The sequence below is a fragment of the Pyrgilauda ruficollis genome, unplaced genomic scaffold (genome assembly GCF_017590135.1).
Source record: "Pyrgilauda ruficollis isolate IOZ18807 unplaced genomic scaffold, ASM1759013v1 scaffold59, whole genome shotgun sequence".
Classification (NCBI taxonomy): Eukaryota; Metazoa; Chordata; class Aves; order Passeriformes; family Passeridae; genus Pyrgilauda; species Pyrgilauda ruficollis.
The window spans coordinates 6863520-6888862 of record NW_024527599.1 but is presented as its reverse complement, the minus strand read 5'-3'; the positions used below and the strand labels follow the sequence as shown (position 1 = coordinate 6888862).

At 45.2% G+C, this 25343-nt stretch overlaps 1 protein-coding gene across 1 annotated transcript in view; it reads left to right on the top strand.

The window, feature by feature from the left end:
- Nucleotides 1-5038: 5038 nt before the first annotated feature.
- The window catches only part of COL26A1 (collagen type XXVI alpha 1 chain), a 165747-nt gene continuing 145442 nt past the window's right edge, over nt 5039-25343 (top strand). The window contains exon 1 of the mRNA XM_041482777.1: nt 5039-5190. Within this exon, the coding sequence (XP_041338711.1) occupies nt 5039-5190 (152 nt within the window). The remainder of the gene's footprint in view (nt 5191-25343) is intronic.

Sequence of the window (25343 nt, the reverse complement as noted above, 5' to 3'; positions counted from 1 at the left end):
GGAGACTTTCTATCTTCAGGTCTTTCAGAACAAGGCAGAAAAATTTGTGCCAACAATAATCTGTGTATATCAGATCTTTCCTTCTTACTGGGAAGAGGAAGAAGGAAAGGGTAACTCTTACAGTCCTTCCTGGCTAGTTCTGGATGTGTTTCTACTCTGGCAGGTCTCAGTGCAATACCCTTGGTGCTATTTCTGCCTTTTCTTTATCACACCTGTGTGCACCCCTGCTGCATTCTTGATGATTCTGATGGATCAAGGGTGTGTCCACAAACTCCCTGTGCCTGTGCAGATCAGTGCCTGACATCAAAGGTGACATAAATCTTTTTTCCCAGGACACAATCATGCTCAGAGTATGTGTAATTCCACCGGACATAGGCATTGTCTTGCTGATCAGTTGAGTCATCACATTTTCCATCTGCTGAATTATGCTTCAATCTGAGTTATTTTATCCCTTGTATTACTTTATAATACCCACACAAGTGCTTCGCTCAGGCAAAGTTCTCATCTATGGTCAATGAATTTTGCCATTCATGACTTCTGACTCACTTCTCATGCTTCATGCAATAACACTGTCTGTCAGGTTTGCTGTATGCTAAACTGCTTGTGTAAGTGAGCCTTTTTTCATTTCTATTCCATTCTGAGTTGTGATGAAATTATTCCTGGTCAAATGTAAGAAATGCCCACACAATAGCTATCTACTAGCTTAAAAGAAAAACCTCCAAAAATTTTCAGTCTGGTTTAGGTTTAGTTTGACTCCCCAGTAATAGACATGTTACAATAACCTTAGTAATCTTATAATTTAATTTATAATAGAGGTCGTGAACTCTTACTGTTACTAACCTCTTATCCATCTCTTTCAATTTTCCAATGTTTCTTGAATGCTTTGTATATCATAATGATCTAGGCATTTTGGGAAGCTAGAAGGGATTTATCTAAATTATTTTTGGGTTTAGATGATCTTATCAATGACTTCATTCTAGCTTCAAAAGGGCACTTCATAATTCTAAAGCTCCTCAAGGTTTTATCAACCAGAACAAAGCTGCTTTTCCTTTGGTCTCCTCTTAGTATCCACATGAAAAGTGCACTTGAAAAATCCTAGGGATTGGCCTTTCAAAATTTGTTTGCCATGATTCTAACAACACTGTGACTTTTCTTTTTCAGCTAATTACTGACTTTTGAAATAAAAGTGGTGCTGAAGAGTTGAGATGGCATTTCTGTTGTGGAGTTGCAATCTGCTTACAGATACAACAGTGCTTTTCTACCTTTTTGTGCCACAGATACCTCTTTTGCTGTATCATTCCAGTTTTTCCCTTTCAACTGAACAAAAATCAGACTAAATGTTGATTATTCCTTTTATTGTCTCTATTTTCCACCACTTCATTTATTGGTTGGCTTGCATGCAGGGTGTGTATGGTTAAAGAAATTATAGATATTTTCTCAGAACAATTTCTGATGTCTTAAGGCTCAGGTTTGCCTAGTGGGCTGGGAAGCTGAAACATAGTCCATGTGCCCACATGGTTTATGTTCAATGGATTATCCTTCTAACATGACAGTGTAAGGCTGGCATTTGCATAGCAGGTGAGCAGAGTGCAGGAGGACAGTCCTCCAAGGATTTCTTCTTTATGACAGCAGAGTTCACAGAGCTGCTAAATGAAAACCTGCCCCTTACCTCTTTACTTATTTCCCCCAGTGCTGCTCTGCATTGTGGCTTTCCTGTGTGCATCTGCCCCTTCCATCTTGAACTGAATTGGTGAAACGCATCCAAATAATTTATTTAGCCCTGCTTGCCTGGGCAAATCTTTAATTAACAGGCATAAAAAGTGTAGCTTTCTATTTTAAATATATTATGTTTGGTTTATAAGAACAGGACTGTTCAGATTTCAAGGGTTTTCTTCTCAAAGCCAGTCCCTCTGATAAATTGAAGGGATTATGTTTTTGTTGGCTGTCTTTGTTACCTCCATCACTGTGTTTCCAATTTATCAACATAGTTTTGTGAAATTGTTAGAATATGTTGCACTCGTAAGCACCGTGGGGAGAAAAAATATTCATTTATTACTGCTATTGTGTTTGATTATATTACGCATATCCAAAGGACTAAAATGAAATGTCATCTTTAATTCTCCCCTTACAGTAGACAATATCACCCTTTCTTCTCTCTTTCCAGAAACAGCTTGGAAGTCAATTCTTCATTTTCATTTTAAATCAGCCATACAGAATAGAAGCAAGTGTGTCTTAGGGACACGGCAGAAGTAATGGGAGTCTGGAGATCTGAGCTCTGTTTCTGGCTCTGCCTTTAGCTCTTTCCAGTCTTGAGCAAAGTCATTTGACCTCTGGTCTCCACTCTCTCAGTTCATGAAATAGGAAGACCATTTGCTTCCTGCAGATGTCTGTAACAATTTGCCAGAATCATGTCTTGTCTAATCACCTGTGTTTAATATCTCCTAGGGTCTTGCAAAATCAGTGAAGGCTGAAGCAGCAAATTTTCCATGCAGTCGAAAATAAAATGCTTTTGGAAAGTTAAGACTTGAAGACTACGAAGAGCTTCTGGAGGATCTAACCCAGGAGAATGGGTCAGAAAGCCACTGGTGCTGTTCAGTGTTGTTAAATATTGATAAATGATCTATCTGAGCCTGTCAGGAGAGAGAGGTGTGATTGGGACAAAACCCTGAACCCTGCCCTTAACATTCAGTCTGGTATGCAAGGAACTGCTGGGGTGGAGGTCCAGCTGCACCCACTTTGTGCACACAGAGCTGAGGATGAGCACCCAGGTTGAGGAGAAGGGGGGTCTTAGAGAACTGCTCAATTTTTGCTGTTCCTGCCTCCTGTCCTAGGTGAAGGTTGAATTTGGAGTGGTCTGTAGTCCAGCTTAGAGGGAAGAGCAGGGAGGAACTTACTTCTTTTGTTGCCCTGTCAGGCTGAGCAGAGGTTTCTTGAGGACTGACTCTGAACGGCATGTCTGAAAGGCTGAAGATCCTAGGGTGACTTTCTGAGAGCTGTGTGCTTTCTTGGGGGTGAGAGAAAGGAGGGGAAAAAGTTCCCCTTGCTGGAGGTGAGGGAAATACAGAGGGAAGAATGCTCAGGCTGCAGGCCTGGGGATAGAGGGCCCTGTTATATCCCAGCTTCAGGCACTAAGGGCTTTTGTAAATATATAGTATCTGTTTCTGAGTGGGCTTGGCATCCAGTGTTGCTGGAACAGAAGTTTTAGGTCCCTTTGGGCTCAGAGAGTGGTGGTGCACTGCCTGCCCCAGCTCTGGTCTGGGGCAGCCTGGGGAGGCTGTGCTGAGCTGCAGTGCAAACTGCATCTCTGCCTCCTTGTGTGATTTGCTTCAGTGATTAATGACAGTGGCTGTTTAAAAACCTGGTGCCTCATTTGCAGTCTAAACTTGTCTGGTTACAGGCTCCAGCCAGGGGCTATTTGTCTCTGTGTGCAGGCTCTGGAGGTGGGCACCGTGGGGGAAGGGGTAGCTGCTCACCTGTGGCTGGGGGCAAATGCCAGATACAAGATAGTGGATTTTCCCAGTGTTTTGTAGGGAACATTTTTTCAGCTGCAGCATCTTGCAGGGATTGTATTGTCCTTGAGGGAAGAGGGTCTCTGCCTTTGCAGAACCCAACGGGGAGGCCCTGGGCCCCTAGAATATCCCAGGAAGAGACCTGCTTTCAGTGGTACATCAGGCCTGTCTTTGGCTGACTGCACAAACAGTGAAGGTGCAGAGGGGGTGTTGAGAGCTTGCAGGATCTGAGGGTAAAAAATTTAGGAAAACAGTTGTGTCATCTTAAAAATTAAATCCCTTCTTGTGGTGTTTGGTTCAGAGAACTTGCTTGCCTAATCAGTGAGCTGCAGCAGCCCAGGTTCTTTTGGAGCTGGGAAGGGGACACGGAATCAGCAAAAGGGGTCATGACACTGTTGCCAAATGGGGGATGTACAAGGGTTTTAAACACAGATTCAGCTGCTGTACTGAGGGGGAGCCTTGCTGCTGCCTTCCTTCTTGGGGTGTTACTGTTGTGAAACACCCACATCCTTCTACAACTGCAAAAATGTTCCTCCTGCCTCTTCAAGTTCAGGGCCATCCTGGGTGATAAACCAAGGGGGTCTGTGGGAAGTGGTGGCAAAGGGAGTGCTTGTGTGTGAATCATAGAATCATGAAGGTTGGAAAAGATTTCTAAGGTCATTGAGTCCAACAGTCAACCTCACACTGTCATGTTCACCACTAACCCATGTCCCCATCTGAGTGACGCCAGAATGAGCAGGATGCACATGGTGAAAGCAGAGATCACTTTCTCACTGCTTACTGTGTGAGTGAAATGTCTTAAAATTATTTATTTCCTATTTTATTTGTGTAACTTCCGCAGCAGAAGTTATCTGTGAACCTGGCAGCAGGCACCAGCTTTGGGGTATTTGGGCTGCACTGCTGAGCAGTGAGTTCCCTTCGACCTGGCCCTCGGTTTATTTGGGGAGACACATGGACTTCTGCTGTGTGTGGGTGATGCCTGGGTTGGGGTGGGGATTGGGGCTCCCCGGGCGCTCCCTGCCCGCGGGGCGCTGCCGGCAGTGCCCGGGGCAAGGCGCAGCCCCGCGGGTTCCGCGTCCTGCGGCAGCGCGGCTCGCCTGGCCCGGGCCGTCGCCTGCCCCGACGGAACCCCTCCGCAGCGGGGTCTGCCGCGAGGCCTGGCAAGGGTTAACGCCGAAGCCCCACGCCCCCTTTGACGGAGTCGGGCCAACCTCGCCAAATTTGAAAAGGCATCCGGGGCTGAGTGTGCGCCCTGGGAGCATCGAGCCGCGCTGGCCCCGGACCCCCTGCGCGGGCAGCAGCCGCAGCCGCCGGGGCTCGGCTTGCCGAGGGTCGGGGCTTCCCTTTGGCAGCCGGAGCAGCCACCCCCTGTGCCGGGCACCCCTGCCCCGTGCTCCCCGCTCCCGGGGCTCCTCCGTGCCGCGGGATCCTGCCGTGACCCCGGCCGGTGGAGCACGGTGTGGCCCTGCGCCTGCCGTGCAGTGTAAGAGGGAAAGGGGAGGCGGTAGGAAAACCCCGTTCTTGCAAAAATGCAGCTCGCTCTTTTCTTATCCTGGTGCTGCTGCCTGCACGGATGCGCGCTGGGCACCGGCTTCCTCTATCAATTCCCAGCATCAACCCTGCAGCACAACTACCCAGAGCAGAGCTCCGGCTCGCCGGGCAGCGGCTTCGCCAGTCGTCGGTGAGTAAGAGCGGGTCCGCCTCCGGGCGAGGAGGCTGCGCCCCGCCGGTGGCTCCGGGCGACAAACGGGCACGGCACAGCCGCGGGCACGGCAAAGCCACGGGCAGCGGCGCCCCGGAGGGTGCCGGGCCGTGCTGGGCTGCTGCCCCTCGGCGAGCCGGGCTGGGCTGCCCGCATCCTCAGCGGGGTGCGGGACGCTCCCTACCTGCCCGCAGCAGTGTCCGCCTCCTGGGGCAGGGAGCGGCTGGGGATCGAGGAGCTGAGCTTGGGTAAATGACACCCGCAGAGTCTCCCCCTGCCGCGCCCAGCCCGTCGGGGAGGGGAAGGGGCTCTGCCGGGCTGCGCGTCCCTGCGCAGTGCGCAGCCGGAGCAGGAAAACCTCCTGAGCCGGGACACTGGGGATGCCGGCAGAGGGAACTGTTATAGCCCTCGGCTGCGAGGGGAAACTTGTTCAGCTCAACAAAGGAAAGCCCTTAATTACAGATCTTTCTTCAAGAGCTGTAACTTCCAAGTAGCTATTTAAAACCAAACCTCCCACTTTTCTCCTCTCCCCCCACCCCAACCCAATTTCTTACAAACTTAATATAAATCAGGTTTGATTTACTGTATCTTAATGCTTCAGTAGAGCAAACAATTTAGGCTTCTCCCCCTCCCCTCTGTTTTCTCTGGGTATTTCTCTAGAGGTGAAACAGCTGTTCAGATGAATGAGCTGCACTGTATAAAGCAAGAGAGTGGCTTAACCTGATTCCAGTTGTTCTTGAATTTCACTTTTTTCTTTTTTCCCCCCTGTCATTCCCTTAAGTAGGGACTTGAGATTTAATATTCAGGGCTCGTCCATCCTGTCTCTACCTCTTTTCCTCCTCCCTTGCTAATACCTAGTCTGCGTGAGTTGTGCTGCTGTGGAGGAGGGCTTCTGTTAGCACGGCTTACTTGGGCTGGGGTTTGGGAAAAGGCACGGGCTCCGTGGATTTCCGTGCCGGAGGTGCAGGGGCGGCACCAGCCCGGTGCCTTGCACGGGGCTCGCATATGGTGCGGAATTCCCCCGGGGGGAGGTGGCTTTGTCCGCTGCGCTGTCAGACAGCCCTGGGGCTGCAGGGGGTGTGATGTTAAACTACAGCAACTGTCAAAGGGTTTGAAACGGCAGAAAATTATAGGAGAGTAATGGGATAAACCTATCCCAGCTGGATCTCTTCCAAGGTACCCCCTTCCCAAAGCATGAGCTGCAATGAGAACCACATGTCATTTGTCTTACATATCTATTAGCCTGCAGATCTTTGTTCAGAGCTACCACACTTACATGAGTGCGGACTCTGCTCACCAAAGACCTTCCCCAGTTTGCACAGCTTTCCCATGCCTCAATGGTTTGGATAGCTGATGCTTTGTCAGGGGAATGTGTCTCTCTCCAAGTCTATAAAGTGTTGTGTAAAACCACATAAACCTGATTTAAACAATGATGTTGGAGAAAGCTGGTAGATTTTTTTAGATTTATTTTTTATGTCCGATGGAACTTTGCCCTGGGAGAATCTCCCATTCTAGTTTAATACAGAGGGGGAAGTAAAAAACAGAAGGGAGGAAAAATTCACCAGTGGATGTTGTGAAAGAAAAATTCAAGTGCTCAGTCAAATATCACACGTTGAAGCAATCTTTGTATGTTTTAATTTCCCCTTGAGTGGTGAAGTTTTGTTGTTGGCAAATGTCTAACAGCTTCACTTTCTGATGGGAAAATCTGTGTGGGAAAACTTTCCCCAGCTGCAGTGTTGGACTTTTGAGGGAAGTCTCCTGCTGGGTGCAGCTTCAGGTTGGGATAGCTGGACTTTTCTGGGTTTAATATGGTCCATGATAGGAGAGAGGCTTTTTACTCTGAGTTTGACATTGATCTGTAGGGGTGCAAAGCCATTTTTCAAGGACTGAATCAGACTGGTATAGATGGGTTTTTATGTTGTTCAGTGTTCCTTTTGCCATTGAAGCAGGGAATCTTGGTAGCACCTGAATTATGCGAAGCAACAGCAGCTCCATCACAATAAAGCTTTCTGGCCTCTGCTTTGGAGAGTCTGTGGAGGAGACAAGGTGATAGGAAGGTGATTGCTATTAATGGCACTATATGGCCATTCCCACTTTCTCTTCTTCAGCCTTCCGAGTGTGTGATTTGTCCAGTGTCTTCTGGCTCTTTTCTGAATCAAAAATAAGCAGGGACAGAGCCTTGAAAGTTCCTGCTGCAGCTCCAGGTGTTGGTACATTGCAGTACTTACTGATGGAATACTGTACAGTGGACAGGTTTCCTTGATACAGGACACACCATGTTTCTGCAGTTGTCTTTTCCTGTCTTTGATCAACAAGTGATTGAGCTGTTTGGGAATCTGCTATCAATTTTCTAAAAATTAACTTGTCATAAGAGTTATATTTCTTCAAGGGGAGAAGTTTCTGGAGTCCTTTGTGTTGATACAGCCCTTGGTGTCTAGATTGCAGGCTGGCTCAGAGATGGGCTCCTGAGGCTCTGAGGACTGCTGACCACATTTCCTTTCCTGCCAGAAAAATAAGGTCCTGAGCACTGTAAAAACCTTGGGGTGGTGGTGAAGGGAAATTTGGAGGGAAAATTACTGTTATTCACAGTCTTCAAAGTGAAGCCATGGAGTACTTGTTCTGGAGGAATGATGTATTCTTTGTTTCCCCCTTTTTTTTTTTTTAATTTTAATGAATATTCTAGCTTCTGCTTTTGTTTCCCCCTTTTTTTTTTTTTTTATTTTAATGAATAGTCTAGCTTCTGGTTGGCTTCAGTTTACAGGTCTTGGTTATTAGACCACTTGCAGTCTATCTTTGCACATGCTTGAATTGAATTGAACTTCTGATGTGCAAGTGCTAGTGACTGAAATCCAGGCAGCAGTATCTGTTGGCATTGTATGGACTGCAACAGCCTCACAATTTAGCTTGAAATTCCCATTCAGTGCATGCATTTTGAACTTGCTGCTGTGTTAAGGCAATGAATGGGAAGTGGGCCTTACTGGAAGCATAAGAATGGAGGGGCTGCCTGCCAAGGAGAAATCTTCCTCCAAGCTCTGAGAAGCTTTGCTAACTGAGTTAAGGGAAGCTTGTTCCCATGCTGGAAGTAGCTCAGTTGTCAAGGAACGCTGCCTCTATGTTAGTTGTCTTTGGGGTTGGTGTTCTCCCAACTCCTTATTCTGTTTTCCCTGTACTTTCTAATTAGTCATGCATTGAGTCCTTGTGAACTTAACTGTGGGAGTCAGAAACTTCTGAGAATAGATGCAGGGCTTAGACTGGAAACCTCTTTGGATGAGAAGTGGAGGTGGCTGATAGAAAATCCCAAAACATGAACCCAAAAGCAAAGTAGGATGGTAACTTTTTCACTGTGATCATTACAGTACCATCACAAAAGCCCTCTGGGGTGGGTGCAAGTCCAGCTGTGGCAGTTAGTTCTTCAAAACACTCTTCAGCCTAAAAACGTCTTCATGTTAATGAACATTAGAGCCATGATATTACAAATAACAGGACTGTACAAATAGGTACTCTTATCCACATTCTGCTGGTAATTGCACATGTGGTCACAGTAATTCCCAGTGATTCCTATAGCAGTGATGTTTCTTGAGGATGAATATGGAGAGGAAAGTAATATCTGATAGCTGTAAGTGCAATATTTGGCTTTGACATGGAAGGCTAGGTGGCCTTTAGCCATTTCATGTTGTGACTCAGAGCACAGCCCAGGAGAGTGAGACCTGGGTTCCAGTTGCTCCTCTACCAATGGTTTACTCCATATCAGGGAGCAAATCACTTTGCCATGGTTTCCACCATGGCAATAGTGGAAATAGTTAAACATGGAATAGTTAAACAAGCTCTGTGAGCTGCTTTGATGTGGAAATGATACTTAAACAGATATCAGCTTTCCAGTACTGCAGCTTGTCTTGCTTCCCTGAGAAACCCAAAGTGTTGGTGCTTGAAATATGTTGTCAATTATTCCTTGAGGCTACCAGTTTCCTAACAGATCACTTGGATGTCTGGCTCTCAAGATCAAGATGTCTGTGTGAACCTCTTGTAGGTAGATGTGTTCTGTCCAGAATAACTGCCTTTGTTATGCCTGGCCCTACAGCTACATCTGTGCTGGGCTGGAAATGACCCTCCCCAGCACAACTGCACTGAAATGTAGCAACCTCCAGCCTCTTAGGTGAGGTTTTAGTTCTTTTAAGTAACTGTGAGTCTCTTTATGTGATAAAAGCCTGTTCTTAATATTAAAAGGTCATCTATGAATAAGTATCCCTATTTATGTAGTCTGTAAGAATGCTTTCAGAATGTGTATCTGGAGTTTTCCTGCTGGATTTTTATTAATTCTTTCTTCACTAGAGACAGATGACTTGAACCTTATTTCAGCCTCAAATTCTGAACCTCTCGTGACTCTTAAGTGGGTGTGGAATATAAAACTATACATATTGGCCAAATGTGGTTCTCTCTCCTTTTAGTGACAGGATCTTGCTCTCTGAGTCATTCTCTCCATCACCTAATTGTCTGCTCATTGCCTGAGGTCCCTGGTTTTGCTATGGACTGTGAGGATGTCAAGCAAACAAACTGGAATTTGTGTCACGCTGAGTCCTCTGCTCTAATTCTGCTTTGAAGTGCTCAGCCCAGGTAACCAAGAGGTCAGAAGGTCTTGAGCTCATCAGCAGACCCTGGAACTATCTGGTGTTTGTTCCCTGGACTCTGCAGCCATATGATCCTCATCTGGCTCGTGGGATTCAGGGCTGTAAGTTTGCAATGCAATTAGCAGTGGAGCCAATGGTAGGCTAAGGGTCTGGTGACACTGGAATGGCTTTGAAATACCAGATGTGATTGTAGCTACTGCAGTAAATTGTACTCCTGTAGAAAATCTACTGTCCTGCCTTTCCAGCTGCTTGTGTGAATAATTTCCCCTTAGGTAGGTTTCATTTACCAGCTCAAGGGGAAAAAACAAAGGGAGCAGAAAGGCAAAACAATGGGTGCCAGTGAACTTGTGCTCCCCTTGGATAAATTAACAAATGTTTCTTTCAATAATCCTTATTTTTTAGTTTTCTCAAAGTTGAAATTGTTAGGGTGCTAAAGTGCTGGTCGAAATAGGTCAGGTTAGAAATGTCACAGCTTTGCTTGGGGAGTGGTTCTGTGACACTGGGATCATAGAATATTTACTTACATCTTAGTTTTGTTGGGCTGTGTCTTGATAAAGGGGGAAAAATGAAGAATGACTTTGAGATAACAATTAAGAACTGAAAGCATAGAGTGCTTTAGGTCTTCTGGGTCAGAGTAATGGACCCTTTCCTGCATCAGACCTCCAGCATGTCTGGAAATTTTACTGATTTATAAAGCATAGATGCCTTTCCTGTAGGACAATACAAAAAATTGTCCAACTGCATTTCTGAAATATACACAAAGCTCTTGACTCACTTTTAATTAGGCAGATCTAGACAGTGCTTAAATTTATTTCCACTGAGGCATAATGTTTATTTTAAATCTTTGAGCATACACCAGCCTGTGCCAACTTAGATATCACAAGGATTCTGTTGAGGATAATAGCTGCAAATTAGAAAAAAAGGTAAATGCTACTAATTTGGTTACTGTCCTAAATTTTTCATCTTTTTATATAGCTGAGTAATACTAAATCTTTTGCTTAGTGCAAATACGCACAGTGTAGCACTCATCTGAATTAGAGTCCTTAGTACTGCAGAAACCAACAAGAGTAGGAACTGTAATACTATTCCTTGTTGGTTTTGTTCCTTGTCTCCTTTTGTTTGGAGAAATGGTTGTTTGTTGATGTATAATTTATTACATTATTTAGGTGCTTTGGCTGCTTTTGACAATGGCTTCCTCCTCTTGGAATTGAACAGATGTGTAGGTGAGGAGTATGCTCGGGTGGAAGTACTGTCTGTAATGTTTAGGCCTCACTGTTTGAAAATAGCTGAATCTTTTGGGGAGGAAGAACAAATAGGAAGCTATTTCAGATTTCAGACTCCTTTTCTGCTTCTAAAGCTGGGCAATCATATTTCTGGCAAAGAAAGAAGCCTCGTCTATCTGTCTAGAAATGGCTTTCACCCAGAGGCCCACACAGTGGATGCCTCTGAGGAAAAAGATGAAGGCAGTTTCACAGTGTTTCATGTTTGGAACAGGTCAGTCTCCTCTTCCATATTGATGTAGTTTATCTGGGAAAGAGAATCTGCCACTCAAAATCATAGTAGCTGATTTTGAAACTGAGAAGAGTTGCAATCTGTGAGATTCTCTTATTTAGGACTCTTCCCTTTGCCTCTGTGGTTTGCTTTGTGTCTCCTGTCCATCCTCCCAGAGCTGAGTAAGGCTGTTCTTGTCCAGCCACCTGCCTTTGTGCTGAGCAAACAAACCATCTGTCAAAACATTAAAGCTAAACTGAGGTACCACTGCATAGAAGGGACCAATTCATGTCCAATATTGACATCAGGTTATGTAGTCAGATGTCTTTTTAATAAATTCCACTTTTTCTGCCCCTAGGAACTGGGTGGAAGTGATATTCTCTGCAGCATTTGTGCTGCATACAGGCATGTGTTTGCTCAGAGCATCTCAGAAATGCCAGTGCAGTGAAATCATGAGGCAGGGGAGTATTCCCTGGATGTGGTTGTGTAACCAAGTTAGACTGAGTCTGTAGAGTTATGAACAGGTCCAGTTCTGTTTCTTCTGGATGTCCCCCCACCTCTTCTGTGTGTGTATGTGCACTCTGGAGAGGAGGTGTGTTTGTTGGACAACACTCTTGGTTCCTGATTTCCACTTTTTAATGGAATAAAAAGACCAAGGATGTGGATAGTGTGCCTTATAAAGGTAGTATAGGACAAGGTGTTTTATAAAATATGCCTGTTTCATGCAAGGACAGTTTTGGGGGTGGACTGTGAGGAAGGGGGCACAGCAAATTTCGTCACAGGACTTGAGCACTAAGGTTCTTGGTCTTCTGTGTGAGAAATGGGAACAGGATGCCCCTTGCCCTGTGCATGTTGGATGATAGACCTGTTTAGGACTAAGAAAAGGCAGCTGCATAGGTGCTAAATGAGCTAAATACTCCTTTTTCCCTGTTGGGATGACCTCGTGAGATGGAGCTGCTCAGTTAAGGCACTACACAAAAACTTCTTCTTGATTTGTGCCTGGGGTCAATCAAATCTGCTTTTTCCCTCCAGGACTTTGCTTAGTTGTTCAGGAGCGTGGTGCTGGGAGCTCTCAGCTTGGTTGGAGCTGCTGCTCCTGGGGAAGGGCAGGGGCAGAGGGGCTGGTGGCTGGATGACATAACGTCTCCACGCTGGGCTCCTGTTGGCCCGCGGTGGCGGTGCTTGCTGGGGTGTGGTAGCCCTGAACGGAAGGGCAGACATTTCTTTTTTGCTGTGTGCTGCTTAGCCCTTATTAAACTCAGATGTTTCTAACCCCTTCCTCCAGGCTCTCATTATTGCTGTAAACACAGCAGAGCACAGGGAGCTTTTTCAAATCCTCGTTTGAGGCAGCAATGGGTGACAGCTCTCCCCACATGAATTTAACGCTTCAACCCGAGGGAGACTCTGCCTGTGTTTTCCCTAAAGAAAAAGACTTTTTCATCTGATGCCACTTCTGTTGTGCCTGCCTTAAGTTGCTCAGCTTCCTGGCTTTCTTCTTGCCTGATTCTGTCTTGTGCTTCCCCAGAACCTGTCTGGTTTCTGCAACCCTGCTCAGTGTTGGCTGTCTGGCTGCTTGTCTCATCACTGTATCCTGTTCAAATGTTGAGTTGTTTGCATTTTCAGTGCCAGCGAAAGCAATACCAGCTAAAATAAGGTTTCTCTTGCTGTACTAGGATGAGTCAAAAAGGCTGTCCTGGAAGAAACACCTAGATCTGCCTGTCAGCAGGTCTGGATCTCAGCTGTACCTGTTCCAGATTTACTGTGTGCCTCCAACAGAAACTTATATTTCAGCTTTCTGTGGAGGGAGAAAGAGAGGAGAGACTGCCATGGCAACAGGATCTTTGATGCTTCCTACCTATGAACCACAACTTCACCCAGCATGAGTTACTGTACCCCTGTGGGGGAACTTAGGAATCCTTGGTATCTCTGAATATAACCCACTAACTTTGAGGTAAATCCAGGCTATTTATAACCTTCTTGTATGCAGTTCTCCAAGGACTATATACATTGCAAATCTACTTAGGAGTCTCAAATATCTGTCCATTTAATATAATTCTACTTCGAGCTGAGAAATTCTTGGCCCATTTGAGATATCAGAGCTGCTTTGTGCACAATATTGGCTTAGTAAAAGCTGTGCTCCTGCAAGATCTCTGATGGTCTCTGTCAGATCATCTGTGTGACTTTTCTGGAGACATTTGTGTCTTGCTCTAGTCTTGTGCTGTCTCTTGTAAATTGAGCTGAAGAGCTCTTGAAAGAGAGCTAGACAGAACCAGGCTATGGGAGATGTTTGGAAGGTCATTGCCATTCTGATGCTGTATTTAGTCGCTGGTGCTGTTTCCTTTTGGAAATTTAGGCTATCCTAAAACACTTAAAGAATGAGCTACCTTGTTGCAAGATTCTCAAAATCAGGTCTCTTGAGTCTATGGCTTGATTTAAATTGCCCTTCAAAAGTTTCTGGCATGTGGGGAGGTACAGAGAGCTTCTCTCAATCATGATTCTACATCTCCAAGAAAACACTGATTTAATTAGTGGTCACTGTAGATTTGAGGTGAACTTTTAATGCAGCTTTTAATAAACTTAGAGCTAGAATGGCAGTGCCCCTGAGAACTGAGCTGTCAGCTTGTGTCTGTCAGTGGCACCAGCAGTACAGGACAGAGAAAATCTGATATGCTTAAGCTTCAGTATTTCAACATGGCAAACCCTGCTAACCTAAACACTGAGGGGGGAGCTGCATTCTTTGCTATGCCTAATCTCTGTATTTTGTTAAACATGCATTCCTGCCAGAACTTTATTGGACAGAACAATAGTGACCAGCTGGGCAAGTGACCCTGGCTTTTCTGGTCGGCAGAGGAATTCAGCATCTGAGAAGTTCAGATTCTCATGTGCAGCTTAAAGTGATCTGGATTTAGTTGCTTTTAATTATTAGCTGGCTGATTCATAAGGCTTTGTTTTCCACCCTCTTTCCCAAGACAAAGACTGTTTCCTTAAATACTCAATGTATATTCTATAGAGCAGCACAGAGTCTGGGAACTGAGACTTGCAAGTTCTCTCTCTCTTTTCTTTCCCCTAAATAAAATGGGAATAGCAATACTTCCCTTCATGTAAAGGAAGGCTCTGGGGAGTATTTCAGGAGGGTGTGATTATATCTTAGAGGGAAAGCTACAAAATCCAAAGCGCTGTATATGACTTTTTGCCGAAGTTTATAATAAATCTATGAATGATAATACTTGGCTCTTGTATAAACTTCCACTCTTACAGAATAGAGGTCATTGTGCTCCCTGTTTACTGCACCTCTCCGAGACTGAATGACTGAAATTGGTCTTAGGGAGTAAGTGAGCTCAGCAGAGAGGGATTAGTTTGAAGGGGATGCTGAGGGGTGGCAGAGGGGGGTGCTGAGCAGGGCAGGCTGGACTGACCAGTAGCAGAGGGCTGGGTGATAGCATAGGCTGAGGGGCTTTCCTGTCCCCAGGGCAGTTTTGGGAGCCTGGCTGTGGGACATACCTTTAGAAGCAGCACTGCTTTGTGCTCAGAGCACAAATGCCTGTGGCAATGGGGGTGACCCAAGAGCACCAGCCTTGGAGCAAAGGCAGCTCCAAAGGGCCGTGATGCTGCAAACTTCCCCTGTTCCCATCTGAAGTACAGCAGAGAGCAAAAAGGCAAATTGGCTTTGTAGGATGTTACAGTGCTTGGCTTAATGCTGCTGTAAATCAGCATAACCTGCAGCAAAAGCTACAGCCTCCCTGCAGTGTATTTCAGGATACAGCACTGAGCCAAAGGGTTTAAACTATCACACAGTAAAATGCTGTCTCTGGGGCAGCTGTTACTGGAAGTCACTAATGTATATCACAAATGATACAAAAATTTTGGATTACAGAGTGGTAGGAATTCTTCGGCTGTCGGTCTGCGGATAAGCTTTGAATGAGTGTGCATTGCAAGCAGAAATAATAGGATCTCATATTGCCAAGCACTAGAAAAATACTTGAGGCCTGATACTGTAATTAAAAGTCTGCTAAAACCCTTGCAAGACCTCTGCAACCAAACCCATTGTAAATTTATTTCAAGAACCGCAGCAACATACTAATTTTCTTGGGTAATGTCCTTTGAAACAATCAAGCTCTCTAATTATGTCTGTCAGGTCTTGCCAAGTGGTTCTTGGCGTCTGAACTAGAAGGTTTTCAAAGTAGCTTCTGCAAATGACTGTGGAATTTTGCTGAAGGTAAACTTTCAGCTCCCAGGTACCATTTGGAGAAGTTGCTGCATAAGTTTTAGGAAGGTTAGGGTGAAACTGTTTATCTGTACAGCGGCTGGGAAGAAGGAGGAGAAAAGTGGGAATATGGAAATTATAGGAATCATCCCAGCTTCTCTCTTGAATTGAATGCAGTTAGAAACTGGGTTGATTTGTGTTGGGCATTTCAGCTGGTGTCCTGGCTGAGCCTGGGAGTCATCTTGTGCTGCCTGTGCCTGGGTGATGGTTGGGATCTCAGCATCCCTGTGGAAGCAAGGTTGGCTTTGCAGGGCACACTCCATGTGTGGGGATGGTTTGGGGTTTTTTTTGTTGTTGTTGTTGTTTGGTTGGATTTTTTAACCAACCAGCCAAAAACGCCACCACAAAGACCAACACCAAACCCCACACAAGCATTTGACTGGAATCCCACACTTCCCATGGGCTTGTGGCTCAAGTATTGCCAGTAGCAGCTGGATCAGTGAGCAGGCTGCTCCCATGGACATACCTCCAGCAAGGGGAACCAGTTCAAGAGTTGTTCTGTCACTCTGTGCTCTGAGGTTCTACCAGACTTTTTGATTTGTGAATGAGAGTGGTTTCTAGTGAAACTCAAACGACTTTTTTCCTGGTGTGATGTGAGTCTTTCACAGCCATTTAATGTGATGTTCAGCACTGCAGTGTTCATATATCCCTCTATATCTGCTTAGAAATGGTTCAAGTGAGTGCTATGGCAATGGCAGCTGCTGGCTTTGCTTCCAGGGTGGCTCAATCTGGCACTATCCTTTGCTGAGACAATGCAAGGAAAAATTTCTCCAAACTGTAGAGGAAAACTCTCATGTATGTTTGCATGTAGGAGGAAAAACCACAAACAAGTTTGAGCTGTTGTGTGTGAAGGATGTTTGTGTACATACTTAGTGCAATAATAAACACAGATTGTTGCTGTGTGTCACTCACAGATTTGCTGGTTTGCCCTCATTCAGTGAAACAACAGTGAGATGTTCCCAAACTATGTAAAAGGTACCAGAAATACAGAATAACTGTCACCCATTGATAAAATTCAGGTCATAACTGCTTGTTTTAATCAAACTTTTGCCTTGCATGCTATTTGTGTCACTCTTCATTCTCTGATGGAAGAAATGTGTGTAAATAGGAGAGGAGGAAAAAAAGTTAATCTCTCTTTCTTTAATGGTTTTGCCTTGAATTTGCCCCAAGCTTTTGTCAGTATTTTGTGTTTAATGTATTTAGTGTCAGCCACTCCTTTGCTCGCATGGACAGAGACCCTCTCACCAGTAACTCCAGGCATTCCCATTCCCAGCAGAAGGATGAGGGATGCCTGTGAAACCTTTGCTTTAGGAGTTTGGTTCACTTGTGAGCATCAGGTTGCATTTTCACCAATCTGTGGTTAAAATGCTTTATGTTGTGGGGTTTTGCACTTTGCCATGGTGGAGCAGTTAGGTTGACCTGTCCTTTTGCATTGGCAGGCAACTTCTAATGTAAACCACCACCAAAGAAACCCTGCAAACCCCCATCTAGTGGAGTTTGCTGTACAATGCTGCACAGAACAGGGCAGGAATTTTTCTGACCAAATGCCTGTATCTCCTTCAGACCTCCTGCTGTCCCCTCTCTTGCTCAGTGCTGCTTTCTCCCCATCCGGTTTCCCACGTGTCTCCTCGGGAATGTTTCAAGGCAGTGTTATCATTCCTAAGGAATCTACTGTGCATGCACAGGCTATGGAGGGTTGGTTTTTTTTTTTTTTCAGCTGTTATTACTTGGCCAAATCAAACCCATTTTCCACCTGGATACTGAAATGTAGATCTCCTCCCTTCCAAACAGAGGCTTCCAAAGCACTGAGGCACTAAAGCAGTTTTGTAGATTGCTCAAGAATTTTTTAATAATAGAGAAAGGTGTTAGTGTTTCCGTTCACAAGAGAAAGGCTTTCTTTTTTTAAGCTCTTTTTATTTCTAATGAACAAACTGGGTTGCAGCAGTGTTTAAAAGGAGAATACAAATAATTGTTCTTGGCTAGAAATGAGGTATGGTGACTGCTTCCAGAACCAGTGAAAGCTTAGGAAGCTGTGTTAAAAGCAGAACAAACCTTTTACATTGAAAATACTAATGTAGAGCACTTAGCTTCTTGCTGTCTCTTTACAGTCTGTCTGTAGACAGTTATCAAAGTGCAGTGGGTTCTGTGTGATTAAAACACACCATCTGCTGAAGAGTGAGTTTAGAACTTGGTGAGGCAGCACTGGGTGCTCACTACAGGGGTTTGGGACTTCTGTGTGCAAAGAGCTGAGCTACAGCAAACCCTGTGGGGTTACTTTTTATGACGTTGGATGGGTGCAGTCAGGAGAGTGTAAGAGTGGGAGTCTGGAGGAAGGTGGAAAGGAGGCTGCTGGTACAGCAGATTGTTGTGCCTGGAACTGCCTCATCCCAGCCATGATGTAGTTGCAGGGAGGTTTCAATGAGGCCTCCACTTAGTGCAGAGGAGGCTCTTTGGAAAGGCTGCTCATTGGCAACCAGGAGGTGTTTTAGAGCAATTCACTTCATTTACATGGGCACTGGGAAGGACTGGCTTGAGAGGGAGACAAGGAAGAGAAAGATATGATAAACTAACACCCATGGATGTGAAAATGTGCTTGTAATGGCTATTGCTAGTTTGCTGTGCTAATGGTGGTTTTTAAGAGTTTTAGCCTGTGCAAGTTGGAATTTATTAACCTTAGAGCTATTGATACATCCTCCTGCCTTAGCTCAGCTTCTGATCCTGCTCTCAGTGGCTGTTGTAAAGGGCAAACTCAGCTCTCTGATGACAGGACAGATCTCAGTTCTGATGTTCCTACTTCCCTACACATGGAACTCCCATGGGTGTGACTGGAACAATAGGATTATTTTCCAAATTATTTTTTATTGTAGTAACGCCCAGGACAGCCTTGTGCCAGACATGGCAGACATGGAATAAAAAGTTTTCAATTTAAATAGCAAATTAACACACAGGCTTTGGGGTTTGTTTTTCAGGCTGATTAACACTTTGAATACCCAGGCAGAAAAGTTTCCCAAGGCTTTGTTTTCACTGAACTGGGTCTTATGTGGCTCATGTTGGGAATCTTTGAGCTGGGCTGGGGGTAACAGCCTGATTTATCTACTGCACACAGCACAGACTGGTGTTCAGATGACCTGGCACATTGGTAGAGCAGTTACTGCAGAAAAGTGCTTTGCTCTTGAGGTGCTGATGTGCCCGTGGGGTGCAGCTGTTCCCAAAAGAATCCTCCTGGAGTCTTGTGTCAGGCCTGGTGCAAATGCCAGCTCACAGGTACCTGAGCTTCAGCTGCCTCACTGCACACAACTGGCTAATGTGAGACATCTAAAAGGAAGAAGAGAAATTGTTCCTCTCGAAGCAAAATAAGAAGATGGATTTGTCTAGACTGGCCTATTGTTTCTAATCACCTCCTCCAGCACAGGAATCATTAGAAAACTGTAGGGTTTTCTTGCACTTGAGGAAAGGCTGTTCCCTTGGTGGTTTCAGTGGGGTTGTTGTCCTGTCTGGCTCTTTGGCAGCCACCTGAACCAGGAGTGCTGTGCAGCTGAGCCTGCACTCCTGCTGTAGCTTCACTCTGGAAGAGGTGCCTTTGGCCCATGGAATCGTGTTCCCAACAGTGATGGACAGCCACATGGAAGGTCACTACTTAGAAATGTCTGCTGTGTAGTACCTTGTCCACCAGAGCCCATAAATTCCTTGACAAGTTGCTGACCAAACCGAAGACCTAGACTGAAAAAATTGTAATGTACCTCAGGAAAAGAGAAATGAGCAGGTGGAAGAGGTGCTGCTAGAAGAGTTGTGGATTCAGTTTACCTCACACAGCTGTTTGTGCAGGTATTTCCAGTACCATCCTAAGACCTGTGAATCTGAAGCTGAATCTTTAATCTGGTTTTTGATACATTTTGGGGCTCACTGCTCTGACAGTTGAAAACATAAGGAAGACATATCTGTATTGCCCTAAAGAGAAAATGTGCTGTCTGCAGGATCTCTTTCAATACTTTTTTTGTTTTGTTTTGTTTTGTTTTCTAGCTATCAAAAGGATGTACCTTCTCCAGTGGTAGCAATATCCCAACTGTTCAGCTGCAGGAAAAACCCAAAACATGCATGTTACATGAGCAGATTAACATCATGCAATAGTAGGAAGCTTGATCTTGCCATCTTAATTTTTTTTTTTTATACACTCAACACTGTCCTTTTGACATTGCCTTTGTTCTTGCTGTACTTTGTGGTTTTTGTGCCAGTATAATGTTAATGAAAAACACTGCTTCATTTAGGCCAAGTGCTTGTGTTCCTGTCATGCATGTGGCATTCATTGCTGCTGGTAAGTGCTGGGAGTTTGGCACCAGAGGGCTGAATGGGAGGCACAAAGATGCTCTGTTGTCTGTACAGAGCTCTATAAGCAAAAAACCAAAACAAATTTGGGAGTAGGCCCTGTCCAATCCCTGCAGATTGGCTGCTGATGCAGATACAGGCTTTGTAGGGCAAAGGGTGGGATTTAAGGAGATGCTGAAACCAGCAGGAGCCTGATTTGTCCCTTTTGGAGGACTGAATTGTGCAAAGTGTTTTGTTACAAGGGGAATTAAAGACAGCCATGGGCACTGCCTTTGTGGATGGTTGAGGAGCAGCTGTAGCCACAACAGCAGCAGTAGTAAAGCATAGGATGCTCTGACAGGGTCACTGACTCCGTGTACTGCTTTTCTTAATGTTTTCTTTTCTGCAAAGGTTTTGAGGACAAGCAGGTGTCTGTCAGTGCCCTGTTCTTCTACTTAAAATTCACACTCTACCTCTTGCTAAATCAAATTTGGGGATTAATTCTGAATGAATTTTTGTAAACTCAGATGTACTGACTTTTATCAAAGTTAGTCTGGTGCTATTAATGAGGATCAGAGTCAGTGTCCTCAGCTTAACCAGTTCTAGATCAGACCCTCAGAGGACACAGACAAGTACCAAATGTAGACTTTGACCACAGGGATCTGTTTAGACAAATAGTTGGTGTGCCAAATCCCTGCTGCCAAATCCCAGCTCTCTACTTTCAATCAAGGTCTTAAGGATTTTTTTTTCCTGTGATCTCACCCCTCTTTTCAAGGTCAGGCTTTTTAGGAATGAGCAAACCAGTTCTATGGATGTATTCACAGTATGGAGGTGTTAGACCTACCTACAACCACGTTATCCAGCTGTGCAAAAATGTTTAGACTCAGGTTCTTCTTTTGAAAGGCTCTAATTCAAGCAGCTTTTAATGTTGCAAAAATGACATATTTGGTTGTAATTGTGCATGATTTCCATGCTGCAAGGATATCAAATGCCAAATTCCATCAAGTCAGTCTAATTTAACAAAGAGAGATTCCACGGATATTTTTGTACATTTCCTCTTTCCTCCCTCTGTGAACACTGGAAACTGCTGTCTTCTCATTGATTGTGATAAGCTCATGGGAGGGAGCAGCAAAACATTGCAGTGTGTAAAAGAATGTCTGTAAAAGCAAAAAACTTCAAAGGGGTGAAGCCCCCTTTTATTTCTGAGCGCTCAGTCATGGACTAACTTCTTTCATTTCACTGCTGAAGGTAATTATGGTTCAGGTCAACCATATTTATGGTTTGATTCAGTTGGAACGTGTCACTGGCAAACTGAGAGGAGATGGTACTGAGTATGAATCAGAGGGACTTGATGCTGGAGGAATATTCCTTGTGCCCTCTGCCCTTACACACACACAGGTATGCAGGCTCAGAGAGACATGTTTTGAATGTGATCAGTTTGTTTCTGATACTAGCTGCCTGATCAACACTTAAACCTTCATATCCCTCTGTTCAATCATTCATTAATACCAGTGCTGATGCTCTGCAAGTGGATCAAGGGTGTGTAACAGGTGAGTGTTCTTATCTTCAGACCACTCCTGCAGCAGCTGGCAGGTGCCTAGTGAATGAGGCAGTGAATGAAAGTTAGAAGAGAAGAGGAATGTTCTCATGGCTGAAGGAGCTGAATGTGGCTCTGGGGAGCTGGATCCCCTCCTTGTCTCTGTAGAAGAGTTGTACACATGTTCCTTGGTATTTAGCTATGCTGCTTCTAGGTGTTTAATAATTCCAAGAGGGAGAGGTTTTCCCTTAGCCCCTGTAACTTCAGGCTGCAGGAAGATAAGGTAAAATCTTGTGTAGTTTCCTATGGATTGAAGAAAGCTCAGCCCTCAAGGTAGTGATGCCCTTTTGGAGGGTCATCCCTGCATAAAACAAAGCAAGGAAAACACAGTTAAATGTGCTTGGCAGCAGATATTGCTGAAGACTGAAGCTGTTGTGCAGACTGAATTGTGTTTTCCTCCTCAGGTAAAGATTCCTCTAAGGCTAAACTCCCTCCAGCAGGCTCTAATAATACACTTTGTGTGGGAAAACTTAAGGCTGTTATTGGCAAGTGAGTATTTGAAGTGCACTAAGCACAGAACATATTGCCCCCCTGGGGAAGGGTTATGCTATTGGGAGCTTCCTAGATAAATTGTCCCATCTTACTCTGCTAGCCAGAACTTATTTTTATGGCCACTTTGTTCAGACTCTTATTGTGGGGGTGGAGTGGTGGTATGTGCAGAGAGATTGGAGCTCCTTCCAATCTTTGTCTGACCAACAGAGCGGAGTGGGAGACCTGGAACTTGTCTTGTTCTTGTTCGTGCCTCTGGCTCTCTGCTGCTTCAAATGGCTGCTGCTGTCTGGCTTCAGAAACACCAGCAGCCTTCCAGTTTTATTCCTTTCCCAAAATGAATGGGCTGTTGCAGAGATTTTTTCTCCCTTTTTTGCAGGAGTCAGGGTAACCTCTATTAGTGACTATGAAGTGCTCAGAGGGAGTAAGGCATGCGTAAAACATCAATATTGACAACAAGATTACTGTGGCTCGTTGTGGCTTCTGACTTGCAGGCCTCTTAAAACTTCGTAATGGAGGAGCAGAATCTGCTTGGAACTGAACCCTGCCATGATAAGCTTGTGTAGAGCCAGCCCCTCACCCCTGCCAGGTGGTCTTGCATGGATTCCTTAGCAAAGGTCCATCTATCTACAGGCAATCCTGAATCAATCCATCAACACTGAACATTCCAATAGTGTGGAGACTGCTGGTTACAATTGAATTTTGTAGCTGGACAACGAGCTGGATGACAGCCTTGATCCTAAAACCTAGTTACCTGGGAGAGCATGAATACAGCCAAGAACAGGGGAAACTTAAGCCCAACTTGGCTTTTATCTGAGCTTTCCAGTAACATGTGATGGGATAGTTTCCTCTTTAGCCAGGTCACAGCAGTAAAGAGTAACCTGCTCACAGCCAACTGAATTAGCAGGTGAACTTGATCCTGATGAGAGTCAAAGCACATTCAGGGAGGTGTGTATTTGTGAATAAGAAAGCAATGATGTAGTTTTATAGAAGTGGATGGTTTGGGAAGAGATACCCCAGAGAGCCTGGCAGCCTTTGAATTTGGATTTCTTGGCATGTAGAGGGCAACTTCTGCTCCTGGCCTCAAGGGAATATATAAATAACTAACCTCTCCTAATGCTGGGCTCCAGCACACAGTGTATGGATTGCTGTTCTGGCAGAGCAAATGGGATGCTGTACTATTTACACAGAGAAAAGGGCACAGTTTGCTTTCACTGAGTCAGAACAGCAACTTTTTCCCAGTGAAAGTCAGTGACCTTCTGATTTTATTGAAATTCCTCACTAAGATTGCAGGGAAATTGATAGCTCCAGTGAAAAATGTTATGAGGAAACTTGGGGAAATCTACCTAGCTATCAAAACACTCCTACTGTTTTCTGTGCCCTAAATGTTGATCTCTGCTAAGTATAACACACAGTGTGTTATCCTTATGGAAACAAAAAGATAATTCAGTGCAGTTGTTTACACAGGACAAAGCTTTAGGGCAAATCACAAGCATCAGAAATGCCAACCTTCCTGAGAGACTTCTGTGATATTTATTGAGAGTGGGGAGGGTCAGTTTGTGCCCAAACACATGGAACAGGTGCTGATGAAGCCATCCTGCATATTAAGTGTTCTCCCACTCTCAGAAAGAATTCTCTTCCTTCTGGCTTGTCCTGTTAACTCTTTACCAAACCCACACCAAATCTCCATTTCACTCAGCTCTACAAATGGCTTTGTGCAGAGCCCAGCTGGGAGGATTGTTTCTGCTGGAAGCAGTTCTGTGCTGGTGGGAGCATGGTGTACTTGGAGACCACGGATTTCAGGAGCTGGAGCTGTGTCCTTCAGTCCAGTGAGAGCATCAGCCCACAGCTCCTGTGGGGGAGGTGGTGCCTGCTGTAGGTCTGTCCCTAGCAGGGCAGGCAGCCCTGGGTTTGTGTGTGGTGATGAACTGTCACCTCTCTGAAGGAGGGGATTAGGCAGGAATGCAGCCACTTCCATTCCTGAGCTGCACATTCCCGAGTCACCCTTGCTGGGTCCTGATCAGTTCAGCCCAGTGTTCTGACACTGCTCAATTTGTGATCCCCCTTCTCCAGTGAAATGGAGCCAGCTAACAGCCATGTGGCTTTTCTCTTATGAACCACCTGGAGCATCCTCCAGGGACCCCCAGGATGCAGAGAAGCTTGGAAAAAGTGAGCAGTTTGGACTAGGAAAGAGGCAAACATTGCTTTTGGGGATGGCTCTGTGTGTTGTGGTGTGAGTGTTCCTAAGGATGGATGGATGGATGAAGAGATCCCTTATGCACCCTGTGGGCTTTGGGAACACTGTGCAAATCCCAGTGGTGAGAAGGGAGGGAAGATGAAGTTTCCTGTCAGTATCTTCCCATCCATGAAATGATTGCTCTAACTATGCTATCCAGGAATTAAGCTTTGATATGTGAGTGTGTGGCTCTTCTGGAACCCACAGTATTTTACCTGGGTTGTATGTTACCTTACACTTGTCCACCCTCTGCAGTCCCTTTTCTCTCTCACTGTTGGATGACAGGCTGTAAAATCATCCAGAATCTCCAAGGGTGAACTGTGAGTCCAAATAAACTTCTGCTGAGGGGTGCAGGAGGTTCAGAAAGTCAGTGGGGTGCACGTATGGCTTTGTCTGGTGTCTGCCTATGGAAGCAAACTGCACCTCCAGCTTCCTAAGTAAGCCTGGATGCCCTGTGAGATGCTCTCAGGCTGTTCCCCATGTGCTCTGGAAGGTGAGGATTTCTGGTGTCCTCCAGTGTCTAGATGCCCAAAGCCATCACTGCTTTTGCTGAGTCAGCAGAGAGCAGGCACCCTCTGCATCTGCTGAGGGAGGGGTCTGTTCAAGCTCCAAGCAAGCAGGAGTTTGCAGACTACCTCTAAATGGAAGCAAACTATTGATTTTGTTGTTCCATTTAGCCTGAAGGGTCCACAGTAACATCCTGAGCCTACACAGTGGATGTGATTAGATAGCTGCTGGCACCAACACCCCTGTTCCCTCTGGAAAAACACACTGTCAGCTGGGATCAAGACGTGAGATCTGGATCTGTAGCCCTAGAAGGAAACTGTCTAAATCAGCAGCTTGCAAGCCATGATCTGCAGATCCTCTGTTGTCTGTGAAAGTCTTCCAAGAATTAAATAGGGTGTGAGAGGAGGGGATGTTTCTTTGGAAACAGCTGGAGGAAATGGACCAAGTGAAACTCCTCTCTCTGAGCAAGGACCAGTTCCTCGGGATGCTGCAGAACATCGCACGAAATATGCTGGTGATGAGCATGCATGAGATCCTAAAGGAGATGCTGTTTGGATCATTTTGTTTGCTTGGTTGGAATATTCTTTTTGAATAAGCAGCAATATATTCTCTGCCATCCTG